At 35.3% G+C, this 19,812-nt stretch overlaps 1 protein-coding gene across 1 annotated transcript in view; it reads right to left on the bottom strand.

Annotated features, from left to right (window-relative positions):
* Nucleotides 1-8,035: 8,035 nt before the first annotated feature.
* prmt5 (protein arginine methyltransferase 5) overlaps nt 8,036-19,812 on the bottom strand; it is a 70,784-nt gene continuing 59,007 nt past the window's right edge. Inside the window, exons 14-16 of the mRNA XM_039747984.1 lie at nt 14,627-14,743; nt 12,351-12,415; nt 8,036-8,404 (exon numbers count right to left, since the gene is read on the bottom strand). Of these exons, the coding sequence (XP_039603918.1) occupies nt 8,252-8,404; nt 12,351-12,415; nt 14,627-14,743 (335 nt within the window). The 3' untranslated portion in view covers nt 8,036-8,251. The remainder of the gene's footprint in view (nt 8,405-12,350; nt 12,416-14,626; nt 14,744-19,812) is intronic.

The following is a 19,812-nucleotide window of genomic DNA, read 5'->3' as shown; positions in this document are numbered from 1 at the left end:
TCTTGTGACAAAATTCTGAGGTTCTTGGAGACTTTATTCAGCATCTTGCAATGTTCTCGAGGGATGAAGCTGACAGTTGTTTGAAATGTCCTGTATTTGTTGATGATCTCCCGGACAGTGAAGTGGATTATTGGGAAATCTTTCGAAATCCCTTCCCAGACTCATAGGCATCTACAGTATAACCTGCTGACTGAAAACCTTAGTAAGCATGTTCAATCCTGGCATGATGAGAACACAAACTCGAAAGACAAAGAGAAAACCAAACTAAATGTATGAGATTTAAATAAGACAGATGCCTTCTCTAATGATGATCTAAACCAGGTGTCCTCAATCACAGTCCTGGAGGGCTGCAGGTTTTTGTTCTAAGCCGGTTGCTTAATTAGAAAGCCATTCTTGTCAATAATTTAATGTCATGGCTTGTTAGTGCTTTAACTCTGCTATGTCAGGTCATTCTCATATCCTAGATTTTCTTCCCCTTTCTAAGGATATCATCCAAATGATTTGAAGGCTAAAATGGAAGAGTAATTCTCAGTCCTTCACATTTTCTCTTTACATTCCTTCCAAGCAATTAATTAAACCCAACAGTGCATGATAAATACACACAGGAGTAAATGGTAACAAGCTAAATGGAAAACTGCTGCTCTCTTTTATCATTTGCCTCTTATTGCTAATTAGGAGCAACTAAAAATTGAGACTAGAGCTGTTTAAGACTAAAATAAGCAATAAGGGTTCAAAATCGTAAAAAGTGAGACAACTAAAGTGAAGCAGAAGTGTTACTTGAGCAATAAGTGCTTTTTATTAAGCAATTGGGTTGGAGCAAAAACCTGCAGCCACTGCGGCCCTCCAGGACAGTGATTGAGGACCCCTGCTCTAAACTTTTGCACCTAATCTGGTGCACCCAAATTTTAGAAATGTCAGGCAGTAATAAATGTAGGTGTGTACTTACTTTTTCCAGTTGTGAAATTTGCACTTATCTTCCTTTAAATTATACAATGAACAACAAAATGTAAATATGGCATGATGTTTGTTTACTCATTGATACCATTTAAATGAAAATCAAATCCTGATATGCCCATATTGTCTCTCTATTATATAAAAAAATCCTGGAGAGAAACACTAGGGCGTTGAGACTGTCGTGAAGATCACAGAAGACACTTAAAAGAAACCGCGAGATGAAAAAGATTGGCCACAGACCGTCTTACGGGGCACTTAAACATGTGACTTTGTGCCAAGAGATTGACCCAGGACCGTCTCGTGATGACGTGGAACATGAGATTTTTGCAAGAAACGCCCTACATACAATCAGTATCAAATAAGCCCAAACACTCAGTCGTGTAAAGGAGGCTTTGAGCACACACAGATCCAGGGCGTTCAGCATATATAAAGCGTACAAGGACAATATGTTATAAATGAAACGTAGACGACTAAGCTAAGAAGAAAGCAGCGCGGAGAAAAGAGACTCAAAAGCGTTGGAGAGAAAAAAAGAAAAAGAAAAACTTATGTGCAAATTCAGAAAATAAATTATCAGCCCAGAACAAGTGGAACTGAAAAAAAAGCATGTCCAATTTGGCTCAGAATTAAAAGACAGAGAGTAAAAGACAAAGTAGAACTTCATAAATACGTTCACAAACGTTGGTGCTATACACATGCAGAGCAGGTTAGAGATTATGAAAGTAGTGGAATTCGAAAGGCTCAAAAAAAAAAAAAAAAAAAATGCTGGTGTGATACACATGTGGAGAAAGTTAAAGAATATGAAAGTAGGAAAACTAGAAAGTACCAAAAAAGAAAAGAAAGTAAAGATTGCAGTAGCGCAAACAAACGGAAATTATTACTCGAAAAAAGGAAAATAATCACCACGGACCAGGTGTCATTGGAAAAAAAAAGCAGGATAAAGCGAGGTCAAAAATAAAAGACAGAGTAGAAAACAAAGTAAAACATCATAAAGAGGTTAAAAAAAACAAGGGGGCCAAACACATGCAGAACAGGTTAGAGATAATGAAAACTGGAATTCAAGAGACTCAAAAAAAACGTAGGCATGAAACACATGCAGAGCAAGATACAGAATATGAAAGCAGAAAAAAAGACAGTTTCAAAAAATGAATGTAAACATCGTATCACCGCAAAGAGAGATAATTACTCGGAGAAATAACTAAAAGGCGAATAGAGATCGAATATATGGACACAGGTGATATGTCAGAAGTATGTAAATATTGTAAGGCTTTGAAGTTCAAGTCAGAGAATTTCAAAAACGTGGTTTACCTCACATGCATTTATTGGTTACTTTGCAAAAAAAATTATTAACTACTGATGATGTGAATCGTTTTGTCTTTGCTGAAATTCCAAGCAGAGAAACCTATCCTGAATTATGGTACAAAGTCATTAAACACAAGTCTCACTGACCTCATTTAAAAGATTCAGCATATTGGGATTTGAAAGATTCCAAATATTGTTTTTACAGAAGTTCTGAAATAAAAGTGAAACCAAAGAAATAGCAACAATTCAAAGAAATGAAAAAATCTTAAAAGTGTGTATCCGGAAAACCAAACATGGGGATTGGTGAGTGAAGCGAGCAGGGTGCAAAGCCCCCTAGTATGTTAAAAAAAAAAAAAAACATTTCATAGTTTATAAAGGCTGAAATCAAAACAAAGCATGTCAGGCTTTTTTCGCCTTTAATAAGTTCCATGAAACAATTATGCTGAAATAAAAAAAAACAACTCTTATTTTTAGAATAAAAGATAAAAAAATAAAACCACCGTCAATACTTGCACAACATAAGCTTTCACACACTGAAACATTTCATATAAACACTTTTAATTGCAAAAATTAGTAGGTTTGATTACGTCTCTTTGGATTTCTCTATAACATGATTTTACAATTTAGTTCGCTGTGCTTTTCAGACAAATTCAACCAGTCCTCCTGCAGACAGCCCTTAGGTGGGTTCACAGACTTTTCTTTAGGATTGAGATTCACGCTCTGAATAGGTCATATTCAGACAAGTACCTTTCTTTTCTAAGCCATTCCTTGGTTCAATTGGCCATGTGTTTCAGATATATGTTTGTTGAAAGGGGAAATTCTTCTTTAACATGTCTTCAGACAGCAGCCAGTTTTGTCCTAATATATTTTGATATTTATAGCCATGGATATTCTCTTCCATCCTGACCAGAGTTTCTCACCTTGCTGAAGGGAAGCAAGTCAATTGTTTGAGGCTGCCATCACCACCACCATGCTTATCAGTAGGTCTTGTGTTCTTTAGATGTTGAGATGCATTTAAAGTCAAATATATCTTTTTGGAAAGGCCAAAAATTTTAATCAATCAGACCTTAAAACATTTTCCTTTGCTGTTCTAGGAGACTAAATATGTTTTCTTGCAAAATTTTAACAGACATGTGAGAAATGGCTTTTATTTTATCACCCAATCCTGAGCTTAGACTTTGAAATTGTTGTTATGTGCAAGGAATGAACAGTTATTATAATAAATTCCTTATTTTTTTGCCATGTCAGATTTCCCTCACTTCTTAGTGGTGGTCTTCACAGAATTGCATCGTAAAATGTTACACCTTTAAAATATTCCTCACCTAATCTGAATATTTCAGAAATAAGATATTGCAGATCTTTATACTCAACTCCCTGTTGTTGCACTATGTATCCCAGAAAACCTAATTCCACAGAAACAGCTGATTTTTACTGTTCAATCAGAATCACTTCAGTTGAGGTCAGGTGGGAGCAATTACTTCTGATGTGGAATGTCATTAAATCTGAACAAAATTATCACTCCCATTATGAAGGGTGTGCACACTTATGCAACCAAAGTAATATAATTCAGGATCTTAGTGTGGCGATTATCCTAGCAGGACTATGCAAAATGTATGAAACAGCCCTAGACAGGGCACCAGTCCATTAAAGGGTTCACAAATGCTCTTGTTCACACTTTGTGATTATGGAATCACTGGCTCACCTAACTTGCAGTTCTTTGGGGGTGTGAGATGAAAAACAGAAGTACCAGAGAGAGATGGGGGAAAAAAAAAAACAAAAAAAACACAAATGCATGGGGAGAATGCACAAGACCCACAACTAGGACAGTGACTCCAGGATATTAGATCCAGAATGTGGCAGCTTTACCCTTCACCACTGTGACTACTTAGATTTTATTTTTAAACTTTTTTTTCCTAAAAAGGATCAATTTGTTTATCACTTAATTTTTGTTGCCTACTAGGTCTTATTAAATGAGAAAAGTTCGAACAAGATTTACCATGATGTCAGCATTTACATCAACAAAAAAAACTGAATTTCAATAAGAACATGGACATTTTTCATATACACTGCTATGTCACATTCTGTATATTAAGATTAGCACCATAACATATCTAAAGCATGTCATACACACACTAGGATAGCAAGGTTACAAAGTGGTTAGCACTGCCGCCTCATAAGTTCATGATACTGGGCTAAAACTTTGGCATGGTTACATCCTATGAGATGTAAAACTGAGGTCTGGGCACTCTGTGTTCATAAAATATTGCCAGACATCTTTCAAACAGTAGGGTGTACCCTGCTGTCCTGGCTAAATTATTCACCATGGCCTGGTTCTTCTGACCCCCCTAATAATCCTGTGGCAAACTCTCTCAGTCACTTCATCATCACCTAATAACAAATGTGCAGTGTTCGTAGTGACACACATTTGGCTGCTGTTGCATCATTCAGGTGGATGGAACACATTGGTGGTGTTTGAAGCAATTCCCCATTGTCAACGTAAAGCGCTTTGAGTAAGTTATAAAAATGCTGTATAAATTAAATGAATGACCTCAGTCCCCCAGTTTGCCTTCTCGTTTGGATGCTATGTATTTGGTTAATTAGCAACTCTAAACTGGCCCACTGAGTAACTGAGTGTTTACAGTGTGCAACTGTGATGGACTGACATCACATAAAGGACAATTTCCTAACATTTAAAATGATGCAGGCCAAAATGACTAAGCCACCTACCGTATTATCCCAGGACTCAGCTGGAATAAACAGGGCATAATAATATACATATAGATGCCACAATCATTGATTCATTCACACATTTACCATGTATTTTCCATTGTAAACTGGAAAGGACTAGGTCTATTTGACCAGAAAATTGAGAATATACTTTTGTTTATATATAAAAAAAATTAAAACATTATTAAATATGGCATATAAAGTCAGTTATAACAGGAGGCGAGTTTAAATGTTGCAGCATTCTGTTAATAAGTGCTAAGGTGAACGAATAAACAAAATTAAAAAGTGCTGTTTTAGGGAAATAATTGCATAATTTTAAATTAGTACAGCACTCACCAATAGGAGATGAAAGAAACTGTGCAGTGCTAGTTGGCAACAATTCAGTTAGTGCCTTGGAAACCTCAACGAAGAGCTGAGGGTAAAAGCAGCTCTTTATTTGACTGATGAAATTGACGCCATGGTAGAATTTGCAGTGGTGCGCCGGTCAGTGAAAGGGAAGCTTCAAGTAAGGACACGGAAAAGAAGAGTATTGAAGATCGAAACAAACAAATCTGCTCACAGCATTCCAACCAATCAGAGTGCAGCATACACTACACTTGCGCACACAAATTACAGGCAAAGCTTCCCGCAGCTGATGTTGAGCACGTATCCACTGCTGTGCTAGAATAATCTTTATTGGACAGGGATGATGGTAAGTGACTAATATGTAAGCTGATGTGCCCTTTGATGTTTTTAAGTTTACCAAACTTGGTCTGTTTTACTTCTAAGAGGACCAACAAACAGGAAACTGACGCACTTTTAGGTTAGCAATGGAAATGATGGTACTCATATTTTGACTTAATTGCATTGGTAGCTTAACCTGAAGACTAAGGTTGGAGAGTGTGGATGCACGAGTTGTGGAGTTATTAGTTTTATCAATTTCAAAGTTAACATGAACTACACACACACACACTTTGGCGTACACACGTGTACCTAATTCACGACTTGCACTGCATCCGTTGTGGGTGCAGTTTAATATCAGAGAAGGAAGGCAGAAAGGGATGCACAAACCATGTAGTGAGCAACAGCAAAGCGGTGCTTGGGTGAAAACCACGGGCCCCTTCATGGACACACTGTGTGTGTATATGTATATGTATATTTAATAATATTAATAGAGCACAGAATCTTAATGTATAGTGAACACTTCACAGTACATAATATAAATATTCATCATACGAGTATATAGAAATCAACAGCCTAGCCTGAAGACTGTCAACCATGTTTATATAAATTAATCCAAAATACTGTAGGCAAAAATCAGTTGTTTCCTGGTTCTCTCTATGGCTTTCATCAACCTGAGAAAAGAAACTGGTGTTGCGCTCCCTTTCAGAATTCTCTGCACAGCAGACACTGGACAATGCCAGCTGGAAGACAACAGCAGCTGGGCCCAGTTCCAAACTTGGTGGAGGCTGGGGTACCAAAATAGGTATGCTAGTTAGAGACCCAAAAAAAAAAAAAAAAAAATGGCTCTGCCAACAGCTTTTTAGTAATGAAACTAATTGTATGCAAGGATATACATTGGCCCAACCATCCCTTAACTGGGGAAAAAAAAATCAATAAGAAAATACAATCTCATTATTACATCAACTTCAATATTATAGTAAATGTGCACATTTCATAAAATTCTACAGTAAAATTGCATACAAAGTATATAACTTAACATTCTCACGCGTGTCTGATCAAATTCAAAGTCATGGAGATCTGTGAGCATCAGGCACAAGGCCAGTATCACTCACCTAGGTTAATAAGCTATTCTGAATAGGCCGTAAAACACATCTTAGGAGGAAGACCTGCCACAAATAAGGAAGACTGGCAGACTCCATTCAATGAATCAAATCCAGGACACAGGATCTATGAATCAGCAGTAGAGTCTGAGTTACCACAAAGGACATTAACAAATACACAGCATACTTTGAATGAGAAGCATGTTCAGGGTATACAGTGCACTCTTTGCTGCTGCCCATTTGTTCATAATGCAATATACAGGGTTACATGGAAAATAAGGCACATAACTATACTCATGAGTCTAATTTATGAGTTGTCTGTCTAATCCAATCAAGTACAGGACTATATCTACTGTACAATGGAATGAAGTCCCCTACCATGGTGTGCTTACACTTCCCAACTATAAAATGCACCCTATGCCATGCCCTATACATTGCTTGGTCTTTTATTATATATTTTAAAACCCCTGCAATGGCTATACTGGCATTGCCATGTCAATCTCAATCTTTATATTGTAGATGTGGTTGCTCAATCCAGTGTTGCTGTAAATGAAAGATGTGCGTCACTAACACTTTTGAAACACTTTATGTAAATTGTGATTTGGTATCTTTTCCTCCCTGTTCACTGGCACTCTTGTGCAGCCCTGCGGTTTCACCATGTAGTCATCACTGACTTGATCAGCTCCCAGTGCTTAAGGAAAATGGAACTTGCAGACCTTTTGGGCTAGACACAACCTTGACCAGATTTAATTACCTCTTGTGTGTATATTATGCATGACAGATGGAAAGGCAAGCAAAAGGCTTTTGAAACTCAAAAACAATTTCACTTGATGTTATTTTTAAATTCTCCACCTGCTTGCAAAAGGGTATTAAATATGTATTTTTCTGTAATGTTCAAAGGAAAAGAACTCTAAAATATTTAATACAAAACATACAATAATAACCGCTTTAACTGTAATTTCTTTCTTTATAAAGCTCTTTATCAATGGCCAAATTTTTAAGCATTTAATTTTAAGATGAGATTTTCTCAGTTATTTGCACTTAAAACATTTGTACCCTATTTTAAAATACATTATTTAAAGGAATCAAAAATGAAATCCTTTTTAAAATAACTAAAATTGAACAGGATTTTTTAAATATTTGTATTTACTTGCATCACAGGAAGTGGTCAAATGTTACATTTTCTTTATTGTTAAATACTTTAGATTCCAAGGAAGTACTGAACTAATGTATAATAGACTTCAGTAAAGGTTTTTTTTTTTTTAAATAAGATTCAATAATCTAAAACGTGCTTTAAACATAAGTAATTTATATTCAGTGTTGGAAGCATATTAAAAAAAAAACCTGCCAACCTTCATGAAACATAAAAACATACATGTCAAATACAGTATAGAAAAGATGTTACTTGTGACATAGGCTCCATTTCATGGAGTTTCACAGTATGATGGTAACAAGTTGGGCCAGTTCTTCACAGCCTTGTGCGGTAGAAGGAAACAGAATTAAGAAGATCAGAGACCAATGGTATATGAGCGACCGGCTGGATTGTGAATTGCAGAGCACACAGGTGAGGTCACACCCCACTCGTACCAGACTTTCTTGCCATTGTTGCAACGCCAAAATCTGACACAGACATCTGTCCCTTTTGAAAGGGGAATTGGTTGCTGAAAAACAAAATTTAAATTAGATTTATTAATGTATTATCTCATAAAAATCTTATAAAGGGAAAAAACACCTCAACCTCACAATTTTGGTAAAAACAGAGAAAGACTGAAAAGGTCTGCATACTTGAAATTTGTTTACCCAATTTAGTACTTTAGGAGCATCCATCCATGCTTAACTATATGGGTGTAGGAGGTTGAAATCTATTCCAGCATAACCTGGCATATGACATTAATAAACCTGGACAGGACACCAATTCTCCACAGGCACAGTCAAAGGCACACCACAACCATGCCAACTTAAAAATAAAATGATGGACAATGTACTTGGATGTTAATGTTAACGGTGTGGTTACAGTGAGGCATTATAAAGCCATATTGTCGTATCTATGAAGGAGCCCCAGCAGCATTTCTTGACACACTTCAGAAAAATTTGTTGGGGTAAAATTAATTAATGCTAGCACGTCATAGTAAGGTTGTGTAGCCATCCATTTTGTCTTCATTCTCTTCTTTGCTATTACCTCCAAAGAGTGCATCCTAAAACCATGTCTACTTTCTAAAATAAAGGGCTTTTTGTACATTCATTTATATTAGAGCACATAAATTCCAAAAAATTTATACAAAATGGCTGCTCTCCTGCAAACAAAATAAAAGTTTAATAAGGCAGTGTGTTGCCTTGTTTTTCTGACAAGGTTAGACAGGCTGCTTACTTGATTACTAATAATATTCTGGTTTCACAAATTACACCGCAAAGATGTAAAACCTGTTCTATTATACGTGATAACTCAAGTAATATTCACAGAATAATGATTTATAAAAAGAACTGGTAGCTAAAAGTGACAACTAAATACCAGTAGATTTGAGATTCAACAAAAGCCTGTTAGTACAAATTTTCTAATCTTTTAGGACCACAGAATAGTTAAAATATTTGATTAAGCATTCTAAAGTGTATACAAATAGTATACTTTTAAATAAAAAAACATTTTAGCATTTTATGTACAAGACCAAGCACACATTCCTTAAACTAGTCATGTATAATATCTAATATTGCCTAAAAAATGTTATTAATGCAAAAACACCCTAGTTAAAAAAAAGAAGAAAAAAAAAAGTGTTTTCAAATTCATTCCACTCTTCCTGGAGTTCTGGTTATTTAAGCCTTTATTTTCTAAAATGCATGCTTGTAGATATGACATGGAAGCAGTTGCTGCATCTATTGTCATTTGCCCTGGTGTTGTTAACTGCCATAATTAGACTACATTTAAAAGTCTGCAGGGAAAAAAAAATAGGGAAACTAAGTTACATATTTAAAAAGTTATGGCAAACATACAAATACTTCTGTTTCTTCCAAATGTAAATCTTGCACTACTGCAATTTGGTAAATAAAAAAAAATCAGAAAAAAGTTAATAAACAATGAAATCAAGTTAAAATGTCCCAGTAATTGTGAAGGAGGCTGGAACAAAAACCTGCATCCTTAAGCCAGTGTCACATTATGTAACTTTTTTGCTAATGCTAGTACGCCAGAAGTGCTGACTGCAGTCACTGATCTCGTTGCTGCTCCATGAAAATTACAAGACTGAAAATCACAGCCCACGTCACATTTACCAATCTTCCAGCACAGTCATGCTCACTCCTTTTTCTGTCAGCCAGTAGCTTGCTGCCTGATGGAATCTGTGCTGTTCAAAGTCATTTCTTTTTTCCATTTTGTTACGGTATGTAAAATATGTGACATTAGACAGACAAGCAGCTTCTCTTCTACTTATGAGGTCCATAGCCCCTGAGCTGCCTGATAGAGTCAACGCAGTATGAAGGATTTATAGCAGCGATGTGCTCAACTGCAGTCTCTGCCCTTTTTCAAACTGCCATCCTCTTTTAATATGTAAAACACCATACATCAGACAGACAAGCTTCTCTGTTTGTGAGGTTCAAAACATGTTGTCTCTACATTCCATGCATTGTATTTCCAGATGAACATTCATTGGTTGTCAATTCTCCTGCACACAAATCCTGCTCATCCGACTCAACATAAAATCATCCCTATCTGATTTTATCACAGCAAGTCGCAGACTAGTTGGTCTCAGTTGCTGGCTATAGTGGGAGTGTGCCATCAACTGCCTCAAACCTTTTCAGAGTACATAAATGAAGGCTATGACTGAAAATCCCCTGAAATGTCATAATGTGACAACAGGTTTTAGGTGTCTCCAGGACTAAACTTGGAAACAGTTCCATTAATGACATAAAAACATAGGCGGGGGTGTATGCATGCAGGAGTCAAGACAAATCTGTCAAGCACTGGCACTGGTACTCTGCAGCTGCCTTCAATTTTGGAAGGACCGTGGACACTCCATCTTGTGACTAGACCCACTGTGTCTAATTTTCTATAGTAGTGTATCATAGTAATTAACTACTTTAGCACACGCACTTCTAATATAATGCCCAATGTGAGCTGGGAGTTCTTTTGGCTTTAGAAACAAAGGTGGGTTGGTTTGGATTTCATTTTGTTTATTTAATGTAGGTCTATTTTTTCTTTTAACTTTTTGTGACACACTTTGAGCTACATGTTTTCTATGAAAATTTGTTGTAGAAAAACTGTTTTTGATCTAAGTGTGTTTTAAATGGAGATTTGAACTATGATGCATATTACTGAAGGATTTACTACACCATAGTTTAAATGTTCACCTTCAATTAATCTCAATTAGTGCCCATTTCAGACATTTCAATATATTTTAAAAAGTGTAATTGTACTGTGATTCATACAATTATCCTTGAAGTGCATGATCCTGCAATGTAGATGGGCTGCAGGCTGACAGTAGTTTTAGTAATTACTACAGGAAATATACTGGTACTTCAGAAGATTAGACCATAGTTAATAAAATACAATAAGTTAGCAGCGACAATTTTGGCAGCAGTGTATTTCAATGACGTAAGATTTGTGCACTCTTAAGCATGCTGTTTTGATTTTCATTAATTATTTTAATGGATATCATCAATTGCCAGGGGGAATTTTTTCCCAGACTTTCCTTAGCACCTGACAAAAAAAACCCCAAAAAACCTCAATTTCCCAGCCACGTGTACTAGAATATTTACAAAACCTGTAAAGGTATCATCTGCGAAAGCACTATATTAATTGTTTCAAACTGTATTTTTGTGTGTTTTTAATGTGCCTTATAATATTAGCTCAATGAAAGGAGGAAAGTTTCATTGATTTCTAGACTTAAGTTATAAAAGGAGATCTGTATCATTATAGCACACACTGCCACAATGTTAGAGTGGGTTTCTTACCACATTTAGCAACATGAGGGGCTAATTTCAGATTTCCACCTTGCAACAAGTGCTGATGAAACAAGTTTCACCTTATGCTACAAGAGTGGTTTTTGTTGAGGTTTTTCCTCTAAGCAATTGAATTTGGGAGGTTGCCAGATGAAGAGAGAGAAAGAGGAGTCGCCCTTTGTTCATACACAATTTTTAGTACACAAAAAAGTAAAAAAACTACTTTGTAAAATATTGCATGTGCCAGTTTAATTTCAGACTACACACTTGTCCCCCCTCCCCCCCAAAATAACAAACCATTTCTAAAATTTTCTCTTAAACTAAAAGTCAAATTTATACCAGGCAATGTCTGTAGTTGGAAGAACACCTAGTTACTCATTAAGACAATGTGCACTATAAATCCTTCTTATTAACAGAATCTCTATATTGCTAGTGCAAGGGCTTGTATTATTACCAACACAGAATGAAACAGGAAAATAGGAATTGCACTGTATATGTCAGTTAAACTATAACTATGATGTCAATTTATCGTTTAATTGGAAACTACTTTTTTAAAGGATTTGCTATATGTTTTTGCACCTTAAATAGGTAGTACTGCAACATAGTAATGTAATGACATACAATTAATTTTCTTGCACTCAAGCTTAATTATGTTAATATCCTTACAATTTTATATCTTACCTTTATTGGGAAAAGAATAGGAAACCAAGAAAACATCCCAGGAGAGTGAGTTTGTGGACGAATACCTAAGAGTGAACAAAGAGAGAGATTTTGCAGCATCTAAAAAAAACCAAACTCATATGCATTTTTCTTTTAAACCCAATAGTGATGCTTGTGCTTCCAAAAAAAACATTTTTGTATTTCATTTAATTGATACCCTGTCCAGTGGTGTTCCTGCCATGTATTCAGCGATGCTGGGAAAGATACAGGCTCCCCCACATCCACTGAGTACACAGATTTGAAAAAGAATGGATGGATGAAAGACTATTCAAAATTACAAACAATGACTTCTTGACAACAGTGATATTTCCTTAAAAAAACAAAATAGCAACACAGTCATGGATATCAAGACCTCTTTATTAACAGACTAGCTGATGCTCTGCAGCCATTAGCTAGCCAAATATGACTGATGAATTGTCTGGTCAAATTTCCTTTGTATATGTTCTTATAGCAAGACCTAGTGCTAAAGACAACTATAACAAGAAAACAGTGCATTACAATATGGAACTAGCTATAGGGTTAGCTTTGAAGAATCACATATGCCACTAGAGGTGGAAGAAAAACAGGATATTGCAAGACATTTCAACAAGTAGTAAGTTTCTCCCCTCTTTTTCCACCATGCATAGATGTAGCAATCCCTGTAGCAGTGTTTTTGTGCCCCTTCATCTGTGGGAATGCAGAAACAATACTTGTACTGTCATACATGCCCATGCACTGCAAATGTCACCACTGCTGCAGTGATCCCAAATGTACTGTCTTTATTTAAGTAGATTGCTGACATTCATTTTGTTTATGAACAACTGCACAGAAGGAAATGTTTAATGTGGAATATGTAGTTTAATACTGAATATATAATTCTGTATAGTCACAAACCCGTGTAAGTAACCTCTGCAAAAACCACTCATGTTCAGCTGCAGTGTCTACAAGCTCCTGTGTACACTTAGTTTATTCCATTCTGATTCTTCAAAATAGAGCCATAGGCTAATGCTCCAAATAGACAAACTATAAGGAGGGAATGCAAAGCAAAACACAATTTTTTTTTATTTGATGTATATCTAGCCTGAAAATGTATTGGTGTTTGATAATCAAATAGTGTTTAAGAGTAGAAAATTTGTTTTCTAACTTGTATGTTCATTTACACCCTAAAATGAGTATAATTTGATCATATTATAAAGTTGGTTAGTTTAAGTTGCTCTCTGCCTGTTATTTCTTATATATGTCTTTATAACTTCAGGAATTTTCTGCTGTAGTCAGAACAGCCAAGCTTCTCACCTAAAGTTTGCTTGCTTTCCCTCCAGCTGTAATAAAATAAATGTGGATGGAGATAGGTATCAGAGATAACAGGTTTTAACTTAGGCTTGTACCTTTGCCTTTTATGCATTGAAATTCCTCAAGATTTCTTGAATTGTTTAAGGATATTATGTACTGTAGAGGGACAAATATGCAAATCCCTTCCAATGTTTCTGTGAGGAACATTGTCAATAAATGCGTGAGAAAATTATTGAAATGTTTAAAAACAAACTGTTGATCCTTTGCCCATCTTTGCTCCTTAAAGACTCAGACTTTTGTGGATACTGCTTGTGTACCAAATCATGATTACAATCACCTGTTTGAAATCACATCATTAATTATTTTACTTCATTACTGGCCCTAGCTTTTTTTGGTAATGTTTTACAAGCCTAAAAATGCAGGAATGGATGCATATTAACAAATAAAATGAAGTTGATCAGACAAAACATGAAATATCTTGGGTTCATACTGTCTGCAATGAAATAAAAGTCAAAGTATCACTTTTTTAATTTGCATTTTACATACCGTACCAACTTCTTCAGATTTGGGGTTGTGAATAAAACTAAACCTGAGGTTTTATCCATCACAAAACCTAAATAATTCAAACTATAGTTGCCAGAGTTGGAGTCTAAACCAGCAGTAACAATACAAGGAGAGAATCAATACATTGTACAGTGATCAGGAAAAAAAAAAAAAACATTAGTAGATGGGTGCTAAAACCCTTTATACAATGAGAGCCACATCTTTCTGACAAGTGTTTGCAGATTTTGTTAAAAATTGAAGCGTCTTGAAGGTTGCTTAAACCATTAAGTTTAAAACCACTTAAGGGTCTATCAAACTTTTGAACAAATTTGTAATGGCATGTACCTATGTTATGTTCAAGTCAAATTAGTACCAATCATTAAATACAAGAAAATAGTAAAAATGTTTTTTCTTGGTCCACTTACTCAGTGTGACATCCTTGTACAAACATGTTTCAAAATAGCCAGCAAAACCATGAAGAACTGTGTTGCACTGCACTGGAAACTTGAGAACACAGTATCTGTTGTTATCAATGATTGGGTCTGAGGAGACAAGGAAATAGTATGACATGACACATAACACATTATATATTTCAAACAAATTAGAAGACAGAAAGGTTACAGCAAAAACCATTAAAAATCTTACTTTAAAATAAAAGTGTGTAATTTACATCTCACTTACAATATTTACTACTACTTGGGAGTTAAACAATGTTAAAATGCAGTAAAATTTAAGCATGTTGATTCATACCTACTTAATTAGGATAGCTCAACTTTCCATGTGTCAAAATGGAACATAAATTCAGATTAAAGAAACGTCCTCATTAATATTTATCACTGTTTACTGGTTAATTTCTTTATCACATTTTGTTGCCTCTAGGGCTATTTGGATAAATGAACAAGTTTTGTTGTAAACAAATGGATCACTTTCTCTCTTCTTCAAATCATCAATTCAACAACTGCAGGCATCTAAGCCAAAGATTCAAAAGCAGTTTATATATGGAACAACATTTCTAGGTTTATTCTGTAATATCAGATCATATTGAAGAAGGTGTTTTTTGTTTGCATTTTGTGAAATTTGTGATTCAACCTTAGTATGTACTTAAACACGTTTTCAATCAAATCATCAGGTCTAGGTGCTGGGGAACAGATCGGCACAATTTTTAAAAAGCACTCCAAACACACACCACATAAATATCTCAAAATACTCAGTTACTTATTACCACAATGGACAATATTATGCTATCCTACATTTTTAGTTTTTCTGGAAGAATTGTGCTCTCAAGTACAAACTGCATTAAATTAACTACTGAAGTATTTGCAAAGCCAGTTGTACTGAAATACATAAAGGGCTTTTATGAAAATCATGCTCACATCACTAAGGACTGGTGCAAGGGCGGCGAGGGCCTAAAGAGGATCCAATTCAATTCTGAATTGAATATTTTTCCTCTAGGCTCATTCCCACCTCCTTTCCAATTACATTCTACATTGTGTCACAAGGCAACTTAAAGGCATGCGGCTGACAGTACACGAGGCAGCTGTGCTATAAGAAAAGAAAAAAAAAAAAGATGAACAACAAAATAAAAACAAGTGAAGGATGGATATTTCACAGGCTAAATTAAACAGACATCTGGAAATTATATGTATTAAAAACTATAGCCCCTAAAACAGGTAACAAAGGCCTTATACAGTCAAGCTCCCAGAATGACCCAGTCTGTGGATTTTGAACAGATCCAGTTCATATCAGTTTGTGAACTTGATGGCAAAAACTTGTTTATCAGCCCTTTGATTCACTATTTTCTGAACCTGCCTTTTCTATGACAGGGTTATAGAGATTCTTAATTCATAAATCAAGAAAATTATGGATTTTCCCATGATTTGGGAAACAGCAGGAATAAAAGCCTACAGCAGGGATCTCCAGGGCCAAGTCTATGAACCAGAGAAGTGTATTATTGCTGCATCTCTTAAAAGCGAACTATGTACATTAGTCTGGCATATGATTAGCACAGAAACAAATGCAATCCAGACTCCCCTAACCACAGTAAATGCCTCCAGGTACCTCTGGGGAATTCTCCATGTCTAAACACCCGCACTGGGATGCACTCGGTAAAATTCTCTTTAAGATGTCTAAACCACCTAAATTGGCTGCTCTCAAAGCACTGGATCACTTTCTCTACTATATTGTTTTAATAACAAAATGAAAGACATAAAACCCTAAGCACGGATATAATTTTAGCTGCTTGTACACCCTTTCACAAAGCTTATGACCTGTAAGAATGAGGATGCGCAGTGAGTTTTAAAATTAAAAGAATTATAAAAAGACATTATAGCAACTTTATCATCATACTGTAATATGTAAACAAATGACACATTTATATATTAGGGTTCTGTTAAAAAAATGAGTTTAATTGTATAATTCAATAAAAATATGTACAAGAAAGGACTATATATCAATTAAATCTATATATCTTCGTTTGCCTCTCTGCAAAAGTGTGAAGACCCCCTTACAGTTTGCTCCATTTGTCTGACAACTGCTGCCTAGATAGCCTTATTAGTGCTGATTTCAAATACGATAATTTATAACGCCAAACTAAATGTATTCTAATAGTGAAAGAGAGAGAACTACCCTGCTGTTATTTTCAATTCGATACAAATATAGACATATAGAATGAGGCTACGTGTTGGCGTACTGCAGAATGATCTTTTTCTTCAGGACATCTGTGTTATGATATACTAAGGAGCTTTTGGAACATCTGCTGGCACAGTAGAACTGATGGTTTCTTCTGCTGAAAAAATAAAAATGAAAAATGCACATTTCTTAACCTCCCAAAAGACAGTTAAAAGTTATTGATTTTGTCTCCTGTGTGGTGTTATATGATGCCATTCTATTTGCTGTCATTTAATATCTAGATGAAAGTAATGAAACCAGTTTTGCTTGTGTCTCAATGCAGTGAAGAAAGTTGACCCCTTCAACAGTAGAGCATTATTGCATTTATTAGAAAACATTTGAAAAATTTTGCGTTTTTCTTTCAATAAGTGTATCGGCCAGCAAGCAAAAACACAAACATTCAGATATCCAATCTCCACTGCCATTTCTAGGATTGTCATACATTGCAAGTTCTTTTGTAGAAACTGTTCACAGACATCCAAATAAAAAAAGTAATCAGCAATGTCTGGGTCCTCATATTTAAACTGCTATGCTTGACATCTGATATTGCCAACACACATGCAAACATATCCATACTCCCAATGGATTTATCTGAACATTAGCCACAGAGATTTCTTCCTTCATAAAAAAAAAAAAAACAGTACAAAAAAAATGGAATGTCCTTGTCATCTATTTTCTCACACTAGTCTATTAAAGGATAAGTTTGGTATTTTTCAAAAACTGTTATATTCATATGCTTTAGAAACATGTGTTCTAAAGTAGAGAATTATAAATTAAAAAGAAAAAAAAAGCACTTCTCCTCCGACAGATTACAAAGGCAGCTCAGAAAAAAAAGCAAGAAACAAAGGCCTTAATACTTACTTAATATGCCCACTTTAAAGCAGAAAAGGGTTTAATTACAGCACACATACTTCCATGTTTATGAGGTATGTCTATGATATTTTTCAGATTCCTTGCACTTTTTCCTCACAGAAAAACACTCAAGTTTGGGTGGAGTTTTCATGTAAACTGAGGTATGGTCCAAATCAGAAGGACTAGAAAATCTTATCATATAAATAAATGCATGTATATGTAACTGTTTAGTAAGACAGTACCTTCCAGGTAAATTGGCTTGTAAATGTATAGAACCTTGAGGTAAAAGAAAAAAATTATAACCAAGGGAAAACTGACACACAAAGGAAAATGTGCAAACTCCTTACAGTCCCTTGGAAATTTGAAGCTTCAACACTAAGCAATGTGCCACATCAGACAGCAAAATCAATAAATCTACTCTATTAAAGCTGTTAATTTTGCCCTTTGCAGCTTTTATCGCTTCTTTCACTTTAATTTTGGAAAATGGAAAAATGTCTTCTGAGCTCTTTGATTGATGATGGCTAGAAAAACATCCCCATCAATTAACACAAAATGGCAGCCTCGTGAAAAAATGTGGGCTTACTCCTTGACTTGTCTTAGTTTTCCTGAGGTAGTAGCAGTAAGAGAAGTGGTGTGCCATAAATGATAACTCAAGCGATACAATCTATGTATAGCTAATCAAAAACTCGTTATGTCTTGTAAAAGTAACACAGAGCAATTTGTATTCAATATTGCTCACAGTCAATGTCATTAAAAATGATAACAGCAGCTAATGCGATTACATGGAGTTGGCCTAGCCTTTGTAAAAGCAACTTCAAAGATTGCTTCAGTAACTAAGAAGTGGTAATAAGAATACAGAGTGGTCTTGAGTAAAAACGAATATAAACAAATGTAAACAAGATAGAAAGGATGGTCTGCAATAAAATCAAGTGACAAGTTAGAATTGTGGATAAATATAGCACCCTACTGAAATAAGTGGACCATTTAAAATAACTGGTGTCTATTATAACAGCAACTATTGGATGTGTAAAAAAAAAAAAAAAAAAATAAAAAATAAAAAAAAAATCAAGAATCAAATCCAGGTGGAATAAATGGAAGGACCTGTCTGGTGAAATGCATGAAAATAAATTTACATTAAATTTAAACTCCAAGGTGTATAAAGTAATGATTCGACCTGTGATGCTGGTCTGGACTGAAGCATGGACAATGAGGAGACACGAAGAACAACGTTGAAAAAACAGAGATGTGAATGTGGTGGGTTATTGAGAGACAGAAAAAAGAAAAAGCAGCAGCATGCATAAATGATAAACTCAGAATACACTAAGGTGGTTCAAATATATGTGGAGAATGGATGAACAATATGTGGAGTTGAGGATGTGGCATATTACAGTTTCTGGACGAGCACAAGACCAGAAAGGAAGATATGATGTGTAGTCTAGGAGAGATGATGAAAGTCTAGGACTATGATCAAATATGGCAGAAAGTGGTCATTTCTGGGGACTGAGAATTCAACCCTGATGAGAGATGATAGCAGCAAATCTCACTCTGCAGTAAGACACTAGACACTATATTATTTTCCCATTGTGCACCCGCTATTAGTAGTTGTCCTGAATCTTGCTGTAGCTACAGGCACTCACTCTGCAGTAAGACACTAGACACTATATTATTTTCCCATTGTGCACCCGCTATTAGTAGTTGTCCTGAATCTTGCTGTAGCTACAGGCTGTAAGTATTCCTCAGTCATTACATTTCTGTCTATTCATTGGTGTATTTTTGCTGCCAAAGATGAAGTTCGTCAATAAAGCTAAATATTTTGCCATCTTCATAGATACATCCATGGTTTAAAATGCATGTTTATTTGTCTAAATTATTTTAAACAATACATTTTCACAAATAAAAAAAACATTCTGAGGGGACAAATCTCTATCCAAAGTATGAATGCAACTGTGCCATCCATTAAATACCCTTCTCAATATGTTCATGGGAAGCAGCAATAACCATTACTTGAATATGATCACCTATTCAGCAGAACATGCAATAATGTTAGGAATTGACAATTGTTTTTTTAAATTTAGATACATTACAAAGCTGC

This window comes from Polypterus senegalus, chromosome 1 (genome assembly GCF_016835505.1).
Source record: "Polypterus senegalus isolate Bchr_013 chromosome 1, ASM1683550v1, whole genome shotgun sequence".
In the NCBI taxonomy this organism is placed as follows: Eukaryota; Metazoa; Chordata; class Cladistia; order Polypteriformes; family Polypteridae; genus Polypterus; species Polypterus senegalus.
Note: the sequence above shows the minus strand (reverse complement) of the source record. Positions and strands in the feature narration are given on the sequence as shown.